Source organism: Micropterus salmoides, unplaced genomic scaffold (assembly GCF_014851395.1).
Source record: "Micropterus salmoides isolate LMB-PRFRI ecotype aquatic unplaced genomic scaffold, ASM1485139v1 Ms_hic_scaffold_1629, whole genome shotgun sequence".
In the NCBI taxonomy this organism is placed as follows: domain Eukaryota; kingdom Metazoa; phylum Chordata; class Actinopteri; order Centrarchiformes; family Centrarchidae; genus Micropterus; species Micropterus salmoides.
The window spans coordinates 1-15,476 of NW_024040740.1; the positions used below are offsets into that span (position 1 = coordinate 1).

General features: G+C 46.6%; 2 protein-coding genes across 3 annotated transcripts; both read left to right on the plus strand.

Annotated features, from left to right (window-relative positions):
• Positions 1-287: 287 nt before the first annotated feature.
• Positions 288-6,329, plus strand: LOC119906498 (dnaJ homolog subfamily C member 5B-like; the record flags this gene model as incomplete). The annotated part of the gene is made up of 2 exons (XM_038723893.1): positions 288-462; positions 5,682-6,329. Coding segments are annotated over 2 exons (273 nt in total), but the record flags the coding sequence as incomplete, so codon positions are not given.
• A 2,519-nt stretch (positions 6,330-8,848) lies between these two features.
• LOC119906497 (tripartite motif-containing protein 55-like) lies at positions 8,849-15,240 on the plus strand. 2 transcript variants are annotated; one of them, XM_038723892.1, is made up of 5 exons: positions 8,849-9,148; positions 9,830-10,002; positions 11,411-11,588; positions 12,795-12,890; positions 14,970-15,240. In XM_038723892.1, exons 1-5 carry the CDS (start codon positions 9,029-9,031, stop codon positions 15,231-15,233), a joined length of 831 nt encoding a protein of 276 aa, XP_038579820.1. In that variant the 5' UTR covers positions 8,849-9,028; the 3' UTR covers positions 15,234-15,240. The 2 variants fall into 2 exon arrangements, with proteins under 2 accessions (XP_038579820.1, XP_038579819.1); XM_038723891.1 differs by having other exon boundaries at positions 8,893-9,148; positions 11,414-11,588.
• The last annotated feature ends 236 nt before the right edge of the window (positions 15,241-15,476 follow it).

The following is a 15,476-nucleotide window of genomic DNA, read 5'->3' on the forward strand; positions in this document are numbered from 1 at the left end:
TCTATCTTGTGGTCCTGGTGCTGGTTTTGGAGTCTGACTTGTGGTTCTGGTGCTGGTTTTGGAGTCTGACTTGTGGTTCTGGTGCTGGTTTTGGAGTCTGACTTGTGGTCCTGGTGTTGGTTTTGGAGTCTGACTTGTGGTCCTGGTGCTGGTTTTGGGGTCTATCTTGTGGTCCTGGTGCTGGTTTTGGAGTCTGACTTGTGGTTCTGGTGTTGGCCTTGTGGCCTGCCTTCTGGTCCTGGTGTCCTCCTCAGTGGACTCTGATGTGTCTCCTATTGGTCTCTCAGGGTCTGTTCCTGGTCTGTGGGATCCTGACCGGATGTTACTGCTGCTGCTGTCTCTGCTGCTGCTGCAACTGTTGCTGTGGGAAACTCAAGCCGATGCCCACAGGCGAGGGGGCGGAGCCAGACTATGTCTCGCCTGACGATCTGGAGGAGGAGATGCGCAACGATCCTGACGCCGGTGAGGCCACAGGAAGTTCTGAGCTTTTATTTTGATAGTCCCACAGCTGATTGTTGGTTAAATGTTACTGTAAATATTTCCATCATATCTGCGCAACACGTTCTCGCTCCCAACTCATCACATACGGACGCTTGGTCAAGACCCGTCACTTTTTAAAACCATACGGTGTTTCACACGGGAACACCTGGTTGAAAGTCCAGTTTCTGGCTCACCTGTCCACCCCAACCACCTCCTTCCTGTTCTGTTAAATATGTTACACCACCCTTCAGAACGCTACAGGGTTTCCCCAGTGAGTTGACGGGTCTTGACCATATGTGATGAGCTGGGAGGAGAACAGGTCGATCTGAGACGCTATCGACCCCGTGGACTCGTGGATCATTGATGATGTAATGAAAGGATTTTAATGGGATAATTAACGGACTGTAAAATATGAATGTATTTGAATGGAAATCTGCAGAGTTGACCAAATTACTTTAAATCATCCTGTATTTTAAAGAGCCTTCATGTTTTAATGAGGTACAAATTCAGGGTTTAAGGCTTTAATGTTCTGAACCCTTAACCCGTGTAGAAAAACTAATGAAAATTTATAGTTCATTGATTTATCTGTTCTAGTCCGGGGTGAACCCCTGTTCCCTGTAAACCAGCCTCGGTGGTAAATGTTGTGGTGAATGTTAAAAATAAAGCTGTAGATGTTATTTTGTACACTTTAATGTGTTTTTACCCTCAAACCCCATTAATCCTGCAGAAAAGCCCTTTATATGTCTGTCCATGACGTTTCCATCTGGTGAAACATGTGAAATATCCAAAATCAGAGTGCAGACGTAGAGCAGACTCCCTGATCCTCTAGACTCCCTGATCCTCTAGACTCCCTGATCCTCTAGACTCCCTGATCCTCAGACTGCCTGATCCTCAGACTCCCTGATCCTCTAGACTCCCTGATCCTCTAGACTCCCTGATCCTCAGACTGCCTGATCCTCAGACTCCCTGATCCTCAGACTCCCTGATCCTCTAGACTCCCTGATCCTCAGACTCCCTGATCCTCAGACTCCCTGATCCTCTAGACTCCCTGATCCTCTAGACTCCCTGATCCTCTAGACTCCCTGATCCTCTAGACTCCCTGATCCTCAGACTGCCTGATCCTCAGACTCCCTGATCCTCAGACTCCCTGATCCTCTAGACTCCCTGATCCTCAGACTCCCTGATCCTCAGACTCCCTGATCCTCAGACTCCCTGATCCTCTAGACTCCCTGATCCTCAGACTCCCTGATCCTCAGACTCCCTGATCCTCTAGACTCCCTGATCCTCAGACTCCCTGATCCTCTAGACTCCCTGATCCTCAGACTCCCTGATCCTCTAGACTCCCTGATCCTTAGACTCCCTGATCCTCAGACTCCCTGATCCTCAGACTTCTTGATCCTCAGACTCCCTGATCCTCAGACTCCCTGATCCTCAGACTCCCTGATCCTCTAGACTCCCTGATCCTCTAGACTCCCTGATCCTCTAGACTCCCTGATCCTCAGACTTCTTGATCCTCAGACTCTCTGATCCTTAGACTCCCTGATCCTTTAGACTCCCTGATCCTCAGACTCCCTGATCCTCTAGACTCCCTGATCCTCTAGACTCCCTGATCCTCAGACTCCCTGATCCTCTAGACTCCCTGATCCTCAGACTCCCTGATCCTCAGACTCCCTGATCCTCTAGACTCCCTGATCCTCTAGACTCCCTGATCCTCTAGACTCCCTGATCCTCAGACTCCCTGATCCTCAGACTTCTTGATCCTCAGACTCCCTGATCCTCTAGACTCCCTGATCCTTAGACTCCCTGATCCTCAGACTTCTTGATCCTCAGACTCCCTGATCCTTAGACTCCCTGATCCTCAGACTTCTTGATCCTCAGACTCCCTGATCCTTAGACTCCCTGATCCTCAGACTTCTTGATCCTTAGACTCCCTGATCCTTTAGACTCCCTGATCCTCAGACTTCTTGATCCTCAGACTCCCTGATCCTTAGACTCCCTGATCCTTTAGACTCCCTGATCCTCAGACTTCTTGATCCTCAGACTCCCTGATCCTCAGACTCCCTGATCCTCAGACTTCTTGATCCTCAGACTCCCTGATCCTCAGACTTCCTGATCCTCAGACTGCCTGATCCTCAGACTTCTTGATCCTCAGACTCCCTGATCCTTAGACTCCCTGATCCTCAGACTTCTTGATCCTCAGACTCCCTGATCCTCAGACTCCCTGATCCTTTAGACTCCCTGATCCTCAGACTTCTTGATCCTCAGACTCCCTGATCCTCAGACTTCTTGATCCTCAGACTCCTGATCCTCAGACTCCCTGATCCTCTAGACTCCCTGATCCTCAGACTCCCTGATCCTCAGACTGCCTGATCCTTTAGACTCCCTGATCCTCAGACTCCCTGATCCTTAGACTCCCTGATCCTCAGACTCCCTGATCCTCAGACTCCCTGATCCTCTAGACTCCCTGATCCTCAGACTCCCTGATCCTCTAGACTCCCTGATCCTCAGACTGCCTGATCCTTTAGACTCCCTGATCCTTTAGACTCCCTGATCCTTTAGACTCCCTGATCCTCAGACTCCCTGATCCTTTAGACTCCCTGATCCTCTAGACTCCCTGATCCTCAGACTCCCTGATCCTCTAGACTCCCTGATCCTCAGACTCCCTGATCCTCTAGACTCCCTGATCCTTAGACTCCCTGATCCTCAGACTCCCTGATCCTCAGACTTCTTGATCCTCAGACTCCCTGATCCTCAGACTCCCTGATCCTCAGACTCCCTGATCCTCTAGACTCCCTGATCCTCTAGACTCCCTGATCCTCTAGACTCCCTGATCCTCAGACTTCTTGATCCTCAGACTCTCTGATCCTTAGACTCCCTGATCCTTTAGACTCCCTGATCCTCAGACTCCCTGATCCTCTAGACTCCCTGATCCTCTAGACTCCCTGATCCTCAGACTCCCTGATCCTCTAGACTCCCTGATCCTCAGACTCCCTGATCCTCAGACTCCCTGATCCTCTAGACTCCCTGATCCTCTAGACTCCCTGATCCTCTAGACTCCCTGATCCTCAGACTCCCTGATCCTCAGACTTCTTGATCCTCAGACTCCCTGATCCTCTAGACTCCCTGATCCTTAGACTCCCTGATCCTCAGACTTCTTGATCCTCAGACTCCCTGATCCTTAGACTCCCTGATCCTCAGACTTCTTGATCCTCAGACTCCCTGATCCTTAGACTCCCTGATCCTCAGACTTCTTGATCCTTAGACTCCCTGATCCTTTAGACTCCCTGATCCTCAGACTTCTTGATCCTCAGACTCCCTGATCCTTAGACTCCCTGATCCTTTAGACTCCCTGATCCTCAGACTTCTTGATCCTCAGACTCCCTGATCCTCAGACTCCCTGATCCTCAGACTCCCTGATCCTCAGACTTCTTGATCCTCAGACTCCCTGATCCTCAGACTTCCTGATCCTCAGACTGCCTGATCCTCAGACTTCTTGATCCTCAGACTCCCTGATCCTTAGACTCCCTGATCCTCAGACTTCTTGATCCTCAGACTCCCTGATCCTCAGACTCCCTGATCCTTTAGACTCCCTGATCCTCAGACTTCTTGATCCTCAGACTCCCTGATCCTCAGACTTCTTGATCCTCAGACTCCCTGATCCTCAGACTCCCTGATCCTCTAGACTCCTGATCCTCAGACTCCCTGATCCTCAGACTGCCTGATCCTTTAGACTCCCTGATCCTCAGACTCCCTGATCCTTAGACTCCCTGATCCTCAGACTCCCTGATCCTCAGACTCCCTGATCCTCTAGACTCCCTGATCCTCAGACTCCCTGATCCTCTAGACTCCCTGATCCTCAGACTGCCTGATCCTTTAGACTCCCTGATCCTTTAGACTCCCTGATCCTTTAGACTCCCTGATCCTCAGACTCCCTGATCCTTTAGACTCCCTGATCCTCAGACTTCTTGATCCTCAGACTCCCTGATCCTCAGACTCCCTGATCCTCAGACTTCTTGATCCTCAGACTCCCTGATCCTTAGACTCCCTGATCCTTAGACTCCCTGATCCTTTAGACTCCCTGATCCTCAGACTTCTTGATCCTCAGACTCCCTGATCCTCAGACTTCTTGATCCTCAGACTCCCTGATCCTCAGACTTCTTGATCCTCAGACTCCCTGATCCTTAGACTCCCTGATCCTCAGACTTCTTGATCCTCAGACTCCCTGATCCTCAGACTTCTTGATCCTCAGACTCCCTGATCCTTTAGACTCCCTGATCCTCAGACTTCTTGATCCTCAGACTCCCTGATCCTCAGACTTCTTGATCCTCAGACTCCCTGATCCTCAGACTCCCTGATCCTCTAGACTCCCTGATCCTCAGACTCCCTGATCCTCAGACTCCCTGATCCTCAGACTCCCTGATCCTCAGACTCCCTGATCCTCTAGACTCCCTGATCCTCAGACTCCCTGATCCTCTAGACTCCCTGATCCTCAGACTGCCTGATCCTTTAGACTCCCTGATCCTTTAGACTCCCTGATCCTTTAGACTCCCTGATCCTCAGACTCCCTGATCCTTTAGACTCCCTGATCCTTTAGACTCCCTGATCCTTAGACTCCCTGATCCTCAGACTTCTTGATCCTCAGACTTCTTGATCCTCAGACTCCCTGATCCTCAGACTTCTTGATCCTCAGACTTCTTGATCCTCAGACTCCCTGATCCTCAGACTTCTTGATCCTCAGACTTCTTGATCCTCAGACTCCCTGATCCTCAGACTCCCTGATCCTTAGACTCCCTGATCCTTAGACTCCCTGATCCTCAGACTCCCTGATCCTCTAGACTCCCTGATCCTCAGACTCCCTGATCCTCAGACTTCTTGATCCTCAGACTTCTTGATCCTCAGACTTCTTGATCCTCAGACTCCCTGATCCTCAGACTTCTTGATCCTCAGACTTCTTGATCCTCAGACTCCCTGATCCTTTAGACTCCCTGATCCTCAGACTCCCTGATCCTCAGACTCCCTGATCCTTAGACTCCCTGATCCTTTAGACTCCCTGATCCTCAGACTCCCTGATCCTCAGACTCCCTGATCCTTAGACTCCCTGATCCTCAGACTTCTTGATCCTTTGTAACGCTGCAGCCTGTGGATGATGCAGCAGCAGCAGCAGCAGCTTCAATTGAACGAGTTTCTTTGTTTCTCTGCAGACCTTGAAACTCCGATCGTTCAGCAGCCGACCAACGCCAGCGAGAAGACGCAGCTGATCACCGACGGACACCGCAGATACGGAGACACCTACACATGAAGCTGACAGGAAACAGGAAACGCATCACTGCTTTAATGACCCACGTGAAACTGTCACTCGTTCTGCAGCTGGATCATAGAAACACCTTAAATCAGCTCGCTGTAACTAACTGTAGGAACTAAAGTAGAATTTCTAAACTGAATAACTTGATTTGAGGTTGAAGCAACAGTTTGACGTTCTCCTCTCAGTTTCAGATGATTATTTAATTCCCCCAAATTATACTTTTAGCAGACAAGATATATAAAATAAATTAAGATCCATAATAAACAGAAGTGTGTTTAACGGCGCTGCGCCTCAGACTGTTGCTTTAATGATCAAACTGCAGATTATATTTTATTAAACTAACGCTCTGATTGTTGATTCAATGAGTGATAAAGGAGAGGCGGAGCTTAAAACAGGCTGTTAGACTTTAATATTTTGTAAACTATAATCATGATCATTAATATTTATCTCCTGTGTTGATGTAAATAATGTTTTACTTTGGATGTTTCCTTTATGAAGCTCGACGGCTGTAAAAACACTGTTTGGAAAATAAAACCCGGTAACAACACCTGTGATGATGTCATGTGGTGATGTCATGTGCTGTGTGTCCTCCTGTCCTGCAGGGGGCGCCCTCCTTACAGAACAAAGACAGCTGCTGGCTTCATGTTACAGCTTCAACATGGACTTTGTTTTATTATGAAAGGGAACAAGCAGGATGTGATGTAATGGGTGTTAAAGAGACACAGGATGTTTCTATCAGGTCTGTTTCAGCTCGCAGTGCATGCTGGGAAGTCTGCAAATGATTTTTCTTTAAAAACTTTATTTAACGAGTCGTGTGAGCGCTCAGCAGTTTGTTCATGAGAGAAGAACTCGTGTTTAGTCATTTTAAGCTGAATTAACTTGAATACAAATATATACCAACAGTATATATATATATATATGCACTGTATTTACTTATGTGTGTGTGTGTGTGTGTGTGTGTGTGTGTGTGTGTGTGTATACAGTACAGGCCAAAAGTTTGGACACACCTTCTCATTCAATGCGTTTCCTTTATTTTCATGACTATTTACATTGTAGATTCTCACTGAAGGCATCAAAACTATGAATGAACACATGTGGAATTATGTGCTTTACAAAAAAGTGTGAAAACACTGAAAACATGTCTTGTGTAACACGTGTACTTTCTTCAAAGTAGCCACCCTTTGCTCTGATTACTGCTTTGCACACTCTTGGCATCCTCTTGAGGTCGTCACCTGAAATGGTTTTCCAGCAGTCTTGAAGGAGTTCCCAGCGATGCTTGGCACTTGTTGGCCCTTTTGCCTTCACTCTGCGGTCCAGCTCACGCCAAACCAACTCGATCGGGTTCAGGTCCGGTGACTGTGGAGGCCAGGTCATCTGGCGCAGCACTCCATCACTCTCCTTCTGTGTGTTTGGGGTCATTGTCCTGTTGAAAAATAAATGATGGTCCAACTAAATGCAAACCGGATGGGATGGCATGTCGCTGCAGGACGCTGTGGTAGCCGTGCTGGTTCAGTATGCCTTCAGTTTTGAATAAATCCCCAACAGTGTGACCAGCAAAGCACCCCCACACCATCACACCTCCTCCTCCATGCTTCACGGTGGGAACCAGGCATGTAGAATCCACCCGTTCACCTTTTCTGCGCCGCACAAAGACACGGCGGCTGGAACCAAAGATCTCAGACTCGTCAGACCAAAGCACAGACTTCCACTGGTCTAATGTCCATTCCTTCTGTTTCTTGGCCCAAACAATCTCTTCTGCTTGTTGCCTCTCCAGTGGTTTCCTAGCAGCTACTTGACCATGAAGGCCTGATTCGCGCTGTCTCCTCTTCACAGTTGTTCTAGAGACGCGTCTGCTGCTAGAACTCTGTGTGGCGTTCAGCTGGTCTCTAATCTGAGCTGCAGTTAACCTGCGATTTCTGAGGCTGGTGACTCGGATCAACTTATCCTCAGCAGCAGAGGTGACTCTCGGTCTTCCTTTCCTGGGGCGGTCCTCATGTGAGCCAGTTTCATTGTAGCGCTTGATGGTTTTTGCGACTGCACTTGGGGACACGTTCAAAGGTTTCGCAATTTTCCAGACTGACTGACCTTCATTTGTTAAAGTAATGATGGCCACTGGTTTCCCTTTACTTAGCTGATTGGTTCTTGCCATAATATGATTTCTAACAGTTGTCCAATAGGGCTGTCGGCTGTGTGTCAACCTGTCTTCTGCACGACACAACTGATGGTCCCAACCCCATTAATAAGGGAAAAAATCCACTAATTAACCCTGACAAGGCACACCTGTGAAGTGAAAACCATTTCAGGTGACGACCTCATGAAGCTCATTGAGAGAACATCAAGAGTGTGCAGCGCATCAAAAAGCAAAGGGTGGCTACTTTGAAGAAACTAGAATATAGACGTGTTTTCAGTGTTTTCACACTTTTTTGTAAAGCACATAATTCCACGTGTTCATTCATAGTTTTGATGCCTTCAGTGAGAATCTCCAATGTAAATAGTCATGAAAATAAAGGAAACGCATTGAATGAGAAGGTGTGTCCAAACTTTTGGCCTGTACTGTACATTAAGTTCATCAGAACTTGTCTCCATTCTGACTCGTATTCCAACTTCCAACAACAAAGTCACAAGTTGCTGAATGAGGCTTCTTTAAAGACATTGGTCTGCTGGTTTGTTACTGCCTCCACGTTCTCTTCCTTACAGAACACATGTTCCTGTTTTCCACATATAGTACAGTACTACTACACAGAACATGTATAACTGATGTGAGAAGTCAACATTAGAACATAGAACATGTTACTTTATGAGCGTTGAGCTGTGGACACTCCTCCTCCAGACCAAACGTTTCTCTTGTTAATGCTGATCAATAAATTAGTCAATGATTTATTAACCATTTATTAACCTTTTCTGTGTTTGTCTGACCAGCAGGAGGCGCTGCAGCCTGCTCAGCTTCCTCCTGCTCTGAAGCTGTGGACTGTGCCTTTAATAACCCTGTTCTGCTGTCTCACCCCCCCCCCATCACGCCTCCTCCTGACCTTTGACATATAAGGGCATGTCAGCACAGCACCGGCTGACGTCTGTGCGTCTAAAAACAGACCAAGTGCTGCTCACAGCCGTCCACAGGCCTCCAACGCTCCTCTTCTTCTTCGTCTGCTTCTTTATTTCTTTATATTGTTTAATCTCTGGGACGCCTCCCTTGTCCTCCCCCATCGTGTCCTGGTGACGCCTGTCTCCCCCGGGACACTCGCCATCATGGAGAGTCTGGAGAAGCAGCTCATCTGTCCCATCTGCTTGGAGATGTTCACCAAGCCCGTGGTCATCCTGCCCTGCCAGCACAACCTCTGCCGCAAGTGTGCCAACGACATCTTCCAGGTGAGGACACGCACAGGTGAGGACGACAGGTCCGCCCCCCGCCTTAAAGAGACAGCGCCCCCGAAGGCCTCAGCTGAGAGCTTTAGAAGCTGGTCGAACCAGCAGCGGCTGTTGAAACCTCCAGGATGCCGACATCTGAACCAAGAGCTTGTGTTTGTTTATTTATCTTGAATATTGTCCTCTTGACGACAAATGAAAAACAGAATCTGAGTGCAGAGAAGTGGAATTTATTTCTTAATACTTTACAGAGGCAGCGGTACAGTACTTTGAGTACTCACAGGTCTGTGTTTGTTCTCAGCGGCAGCAGGTTCAGAAACAGCTTTTTCTAAAGTAAAAGTACAAAAGTAGTAGCATAAAATAGTACTTAATGTATAGTTCAAGTAAAACTACAACGTACTAGTTGATTGTTGCTCAGAGTTTTATTTTGTGTTAGCCTGTAAATAACTACAGCTGTCAGATGGAAAATGGAAATACTCATGTTAAATACAAGTACCTCAAAATGGTCCTTGAGTAAATGTACTTCATTACTTTCCCTGCTGCTAATAACATTAATGAGATATTTAACAGACACAGTCCTGGACAGAGAATTTACCTTGTTTCTACAAAGTTTATTTATTTAAGTTAATCGCTTATTTTCCTGTTAAAAACTCTCTACCTGTGTGATGCCCCGCCCCCCTGCAGGCGTCCAATCCCTACCTGTCCACAAGGAGCGGCTCCACGGTGACGTCAGGCGGTCGTTTCCGCTGCCCGTCCTGCCGACATGAGGTGGTTCTGGATCGACACGGGGTCTACGGACTGCAGAGGAACCTGCTGGTGGAGAACATCATCGACATGTACAAACAGGGAAGCAGCAGGTAACACACACCTGTTCACACCTGTTCACACCTGTTCACACCTTCATTACTTTAAACATGCTCAGTAGATTCATCTGTAATAATACATCTTCATTATTTATGATTTAGTTTTAATCATCTGAATCTGTAACTAAAGTGTAGAGTAAGAGAAGTACAAAGAAAAAGTATATGAAAATACTTGAATAGAATACAAGTACCTGGAAAATTGTACTTGTTAAATGTTTGTGTGAGTTTTCTTCACCTCAGGATGTTGAAACGGTTCAGCTCATGTTAACAACAACAACAACGACAACAACATGTCTTCAGTTCTCACACTCCTCTCCCCCCACTGCTCTCAGTCTTTGTGCTAAGCTAGGCTAAGCTAGGCTAAGCTAGGCTAGCATGTGCTGAACACACAGAGGTGAACCCGATCTGTCTGACTGCAGGTCAGCAGGACGTTTACCGCTGGTCAGGACTCTGATGAAGGTGGCAGGTGTGTGTTAGCAGTTAGCGGTTAGCGGTTAGCAGTTAGCCGGGACACTCAGACAGACCCCGGCTCTATTTTTAAATGTGGGTCAGTGAGACAGCAGCTGGGCTATTTCAGTAATGTTCCTCCTGCAGGACGACGGCTGATAAACATGTTCAGGACAAACGGTGCTCAAACACTGTCAGAGTTAGACAGGCCTTCAGTACACAGTACTCTCTGACATGCCTAATACTACTGCTTTATATACATTCGCTGTATAAGATATGTAGTTTTGTTATATGATACGGAGCATTTTTAACATCTGGAAAATCAATAAAAGATTAACGTTCATTTACATATGTGTTTTTATGTCCAGTGAACTCTGTCCTTGTTAAATTTAAAAGAAAAAATAAAGTATGTGAAGTTTATTGACATTCTAAATCTTATACTAATACTTTAAATAATTTAATAAACTAATTTAAAAGATATCTCTTTACATAAATATGTCTCTCTATGCTTTACAAATACTGAAATGTTCAGTTCAAAAAGCTATTTGTTTCGAATTAGATGATTTATTTCAAACAACACATTCTCACTCCCAACTCATCACATATGGACGCTTGGTCAGACCCCTTGGCGTACCTTGTGTAGTGTTGGCCTCCGCGGTCAAATGAACAAAACTAAAGATGGTTAACATTGTGAAACGGTGAAAATTGGTTAGGCTTTGGAAAAGATTGTTTTGGGTTAAAATTACTTACATGTCTTCACTTAAATAAGTTTCGTCACGTTACTAACTGACATGAGCTACATTAATTAAAAATGTTCAATAGTGACTTTTTGTTTCACACGGGAAACAAACACTTCTGGGTGAATACAATATGAAATCTGACATGAGATGCATTCACTGTCTACAAGGAGATCACAGATTCAGGATCAGCCTCCCTGTCTGCCTGTTTCTCTCAGCAGTCGACCAGAACCTGAGCAGAAGCAGGATCAGCCGATGTGTGAGGAACATGAAGATGAGAAGATCAACATCTACTGTGTCACCCACAGCGTTCCCACCTGTTCCCTCTGTAAAGTGTTCGGAGCTCATAAAGACTGTGAAGTCGCTCCGCTGGACAACGTCTTCCAAACACAGAAGGTGAAGCTGTCTCTTACCAAGGCAACACAGACACGGGGTTTACACCACAGACACGGGGTTTACTACAGACACAAGGGTTTACACCACAGACACGAGGTTTACACCACAGACACAGGGTTTATACTACAGACACAAGGGTTTACACTACAGACACGAGGGTTTACACCACAGACACGAGGGTTTACACCACAGACACGGGTTTATACAGACACAAGGGTTTACACCACAGACACGGGGTTTACACCACAGACACGAGGGTTTACACCACAGACACGAGGGTTTACACCACAGACACAAGGGTTTACACCACAGACACGGGGTTTATACTACAGACACAAGGGTTTACACCACAGACACGAGGGTTTACACCACAGACACGGGGTTTATACTACAGACACAAGGGTTTACACCACAGACACGGGGTTTACACCACAGACACGTGGGTTTACACCACAGACACTAAGTTTATACTACAGACACGTGGGTTTACACCACAGACACGGGGGTTTACACCACAGACACGAGGGTTTACACCACAGACACTGAGTTTATACTACAGACACGTGGGTTTACACCACAGACACTGAGTTTATACTACAGACACAAGGGTTTACACCACAGACACGGGGTTTACACCACAGACACTGAGTTTATACTACAGACACGGGGTTTACACCACAGACACAGGGTTTACACCACAGACACAGGGTTTACACCACAGACACGGGGGTTTACACTACAGACACGGGGGTTTACACTACAGACACAGGATTTACACTACAGACACGGGGGTTTACACTACAGACACAGGATTTACACTACAGACACAGGGTTTACACCACAGACACGGGGGTTTACACTACAGACACGGGGGTTTACACTACAGACACGGGGGTTTACACTACAGACACGGGGTTTACACTACAGACACGGAGTTTACATTACAGACACGGGGGTTTACACTACAGACACGGGGTTTACACTACAGACACGGAGTTTACATTACAGACACGGAGTTTACACATTTAGATGCTACTTTTACATTAAACTGTGAGGTAGCAGCTTCTCAAGTAAAAGCAATAGCCCACTAGAGGGAGCACTGACCAATCAGCTTCTCTAAAAGACACATTGACTAAAGTGTACAAGTATCTCCATGACCTCCCTAAATGTTTTATAGTTGTATAATGCATGTGTCTGTGTGTGCAGGCAGAGCTGACGGACTGTATCTCCATGTTGGTTGGGAACAACGAGAGGATTCAGGCCATCATCATTCAGCTGGAGGAAACCTGCAGAGCTGTCGACGTGAGTTCATCACCCATCAACACTTTCTAACTTCACTCTATTAAAACTACCGTGTGTGAGAATGTGAAGCATTCTACATGTATTATTCACTTTGTGTGAACAGATTGTAACTTAAATGTAGCCTGAGGATGGATATCTATGCAAAGGAGTAAGGAAAGCGTTTCCCAAGAGTAGTTTATTCGCGCTCCAGAGCGCCTTGTTGGGGTGGCGTTTGTTCCGGCTGATCTGGCTATGTAGTTGGAAGGTCACCTGAACTTGTTGCGCATATTTCTGTCATAGGCTGCCAAAGTGAAACAGTATTACGATCACTTCCTACTAGCAAAGAGCGATTCAACCTGCTAACTGTAAGCTAAGCTGAGCTGGCTGTGGCTTGGCGGCATGGATCAGGTGTTGGTTGCTTTGTGGCGCTGGCGTTGGTTTGCTAACAGCAGTCCGTATCATGAAGCCAGGGGTCCAAATATAATATAGGACCATTACAGACAGTAACGTTACTCTGAATGTGACTGTAATATATTTACAGCATTCAGCGTTCAGTCTCGCGTCCAGTGTTGTGGCTGATGTATGACATATACAGTACAGACAATATAAAATACCTTAAGTGGTTAAGTGTAAAGTTCTTACTGGCTTTCCATAAAGTGCTTGATGCAGTCTATCCATTTGTATTTCCCATGTCATGTTTGTGGTGGGGGTACAGATAGGGGTGGAAAGGGGACATTTGTTGATCACACTGATTGCCTGGGGTATATACTGTTCTGAAGTCTGGATGTTTGGTGCCAATGCTTAAACTTAATGAGGTAGAACAGTTGTGTTTTGGGTTAGTTGGATCCTTAATGACACTGCAGGCCCATCTGTAGATTCACTGATGGTAGATGGCAGTGAGGGAAGACCTGTCCCTGTGATCCTCTCGGCTGCCTTCACTACCTGCTGCAGTGTTCGATCAAACTATTATACCAAACAGGTGCTAATGATCATTGATTCAATATTTAGGCTGAAACACAATCATGAAGTGAAACAGAAGCACTGTGTAAGAGGAATAAACTGGTGAGGAACCCTCCTGTTTGCTGTGAAAGTCATTCACCAAAGCAAGACTGAGCACAGCAACAAGACACAAGGTAGTAATACTGCATCAGCAAGGTCTCTCCCAGGCAGATGTTTCCAGATGCTGCCCGAGCTCTTCTGAAGAAGCACAAAGAAACGGGCAGTGCTGAGACCACCGATGCAGAAACGTCTGGCAGCAGATTAAAGACACTCACGCTTACTTCCCTTCACAGTCTGACGATGTCCAGCAGAGACATCAGCTCAGAGCTGCAGGACAGTGGGACCCTGGTCCACCATCTACTGTCAGAGTCTGGTCAGAGGTGGCCTTCATGGAAGACTTGCAACTATGGAAACAAGGCCAAGTGACTCAACTCTTCAGGAATCACAGGTGCCAAAAAGTCAACATGTGAAACATCTGGCTGCACCAGAAGGCAGGTTGTTCACCAAAGGGCTGGAGGGTCTGAATGAATGGTCTCCTTAATGCTGAGAAGTACAGGCAGATACAGTTCCACCAGGGAGGCCTCTGATTGTCCCCAAATTCATTCTGAAGCCTGACAACGAGCCCAAACACACAGCGAGAGTCATTAAGAACTATGTTCAGCTGAAAGAAGAACCAGGAGTCCTGGAAGTGATGGTGTGGCCCCACAGACGCCTGATCTCAACATCATCCAGTCTCTCTGGGGTCACACGAAGAGAGAGAATCAACTGAGGCTTCCTGAATCCACAGGAGGACTGTGGGGAGTTCAAACAGAGGTTTGGACGGACCTACCTGCTGAGCTCCTTCGAAGACTTTGTTCAGGTGTACCTGAAGAGCTGATGCTGCTGGTCTCACCAGACACTGCTTTGATTTAGATGTTTCTTCTGTTCACTCACTTTGCATTTTGTTAATTGATAAATTAATTAAATAAATTATTAATGTGTCTATTTTTGAAAGCATTCTTACTTTACAGCATTGTTTCCCCCCCTGCCTTCATCTCAGAACTCAGAAGGTGATGCAGCGTCACAGCGGGTACCTGAGGTTTACTTCACCTGTGTTTTCAGGAAAACGGACGCAGACAGAAGTCAAAGGTGTGCGAGACGTTCGATCACCTGTTCGCTCTGCTGGAGGAGAGGAAAGGTGAGATGACCCTGAGGATCAACTGTGAGCAGGAGAAACTCGACTACATCAGAGGTCTGAAGAGGAAGCACACCGACCACCTGGAGACCGCCGCCAAGCTGCTGGAGACCGCCATCCAGACCCTGGACGAGTCCGAGATGGCCGTGTTCCTGCAGGTGAACCTGAATGCACCGAGGAGGTTTAAATAATCCCAATTGACAGAAAGTTATCCAGATAAATTCAAATTAAATTCAAATTTTCAAATATTTTCTTTTTTTTTACAAGGAATCCGGCTGGAAAGGTTAAAATAAAATATAAATCCAAGAAACATGAAATAAAAAGACCCATTTCCTGGGTCCCCCCTGACAATACCCTCACCTTTGATCCCTAATAATAACTCAATCCTGCTGTTAAGTGCCTTACAGAGTTATCTTATAACACTCTTATTTGAA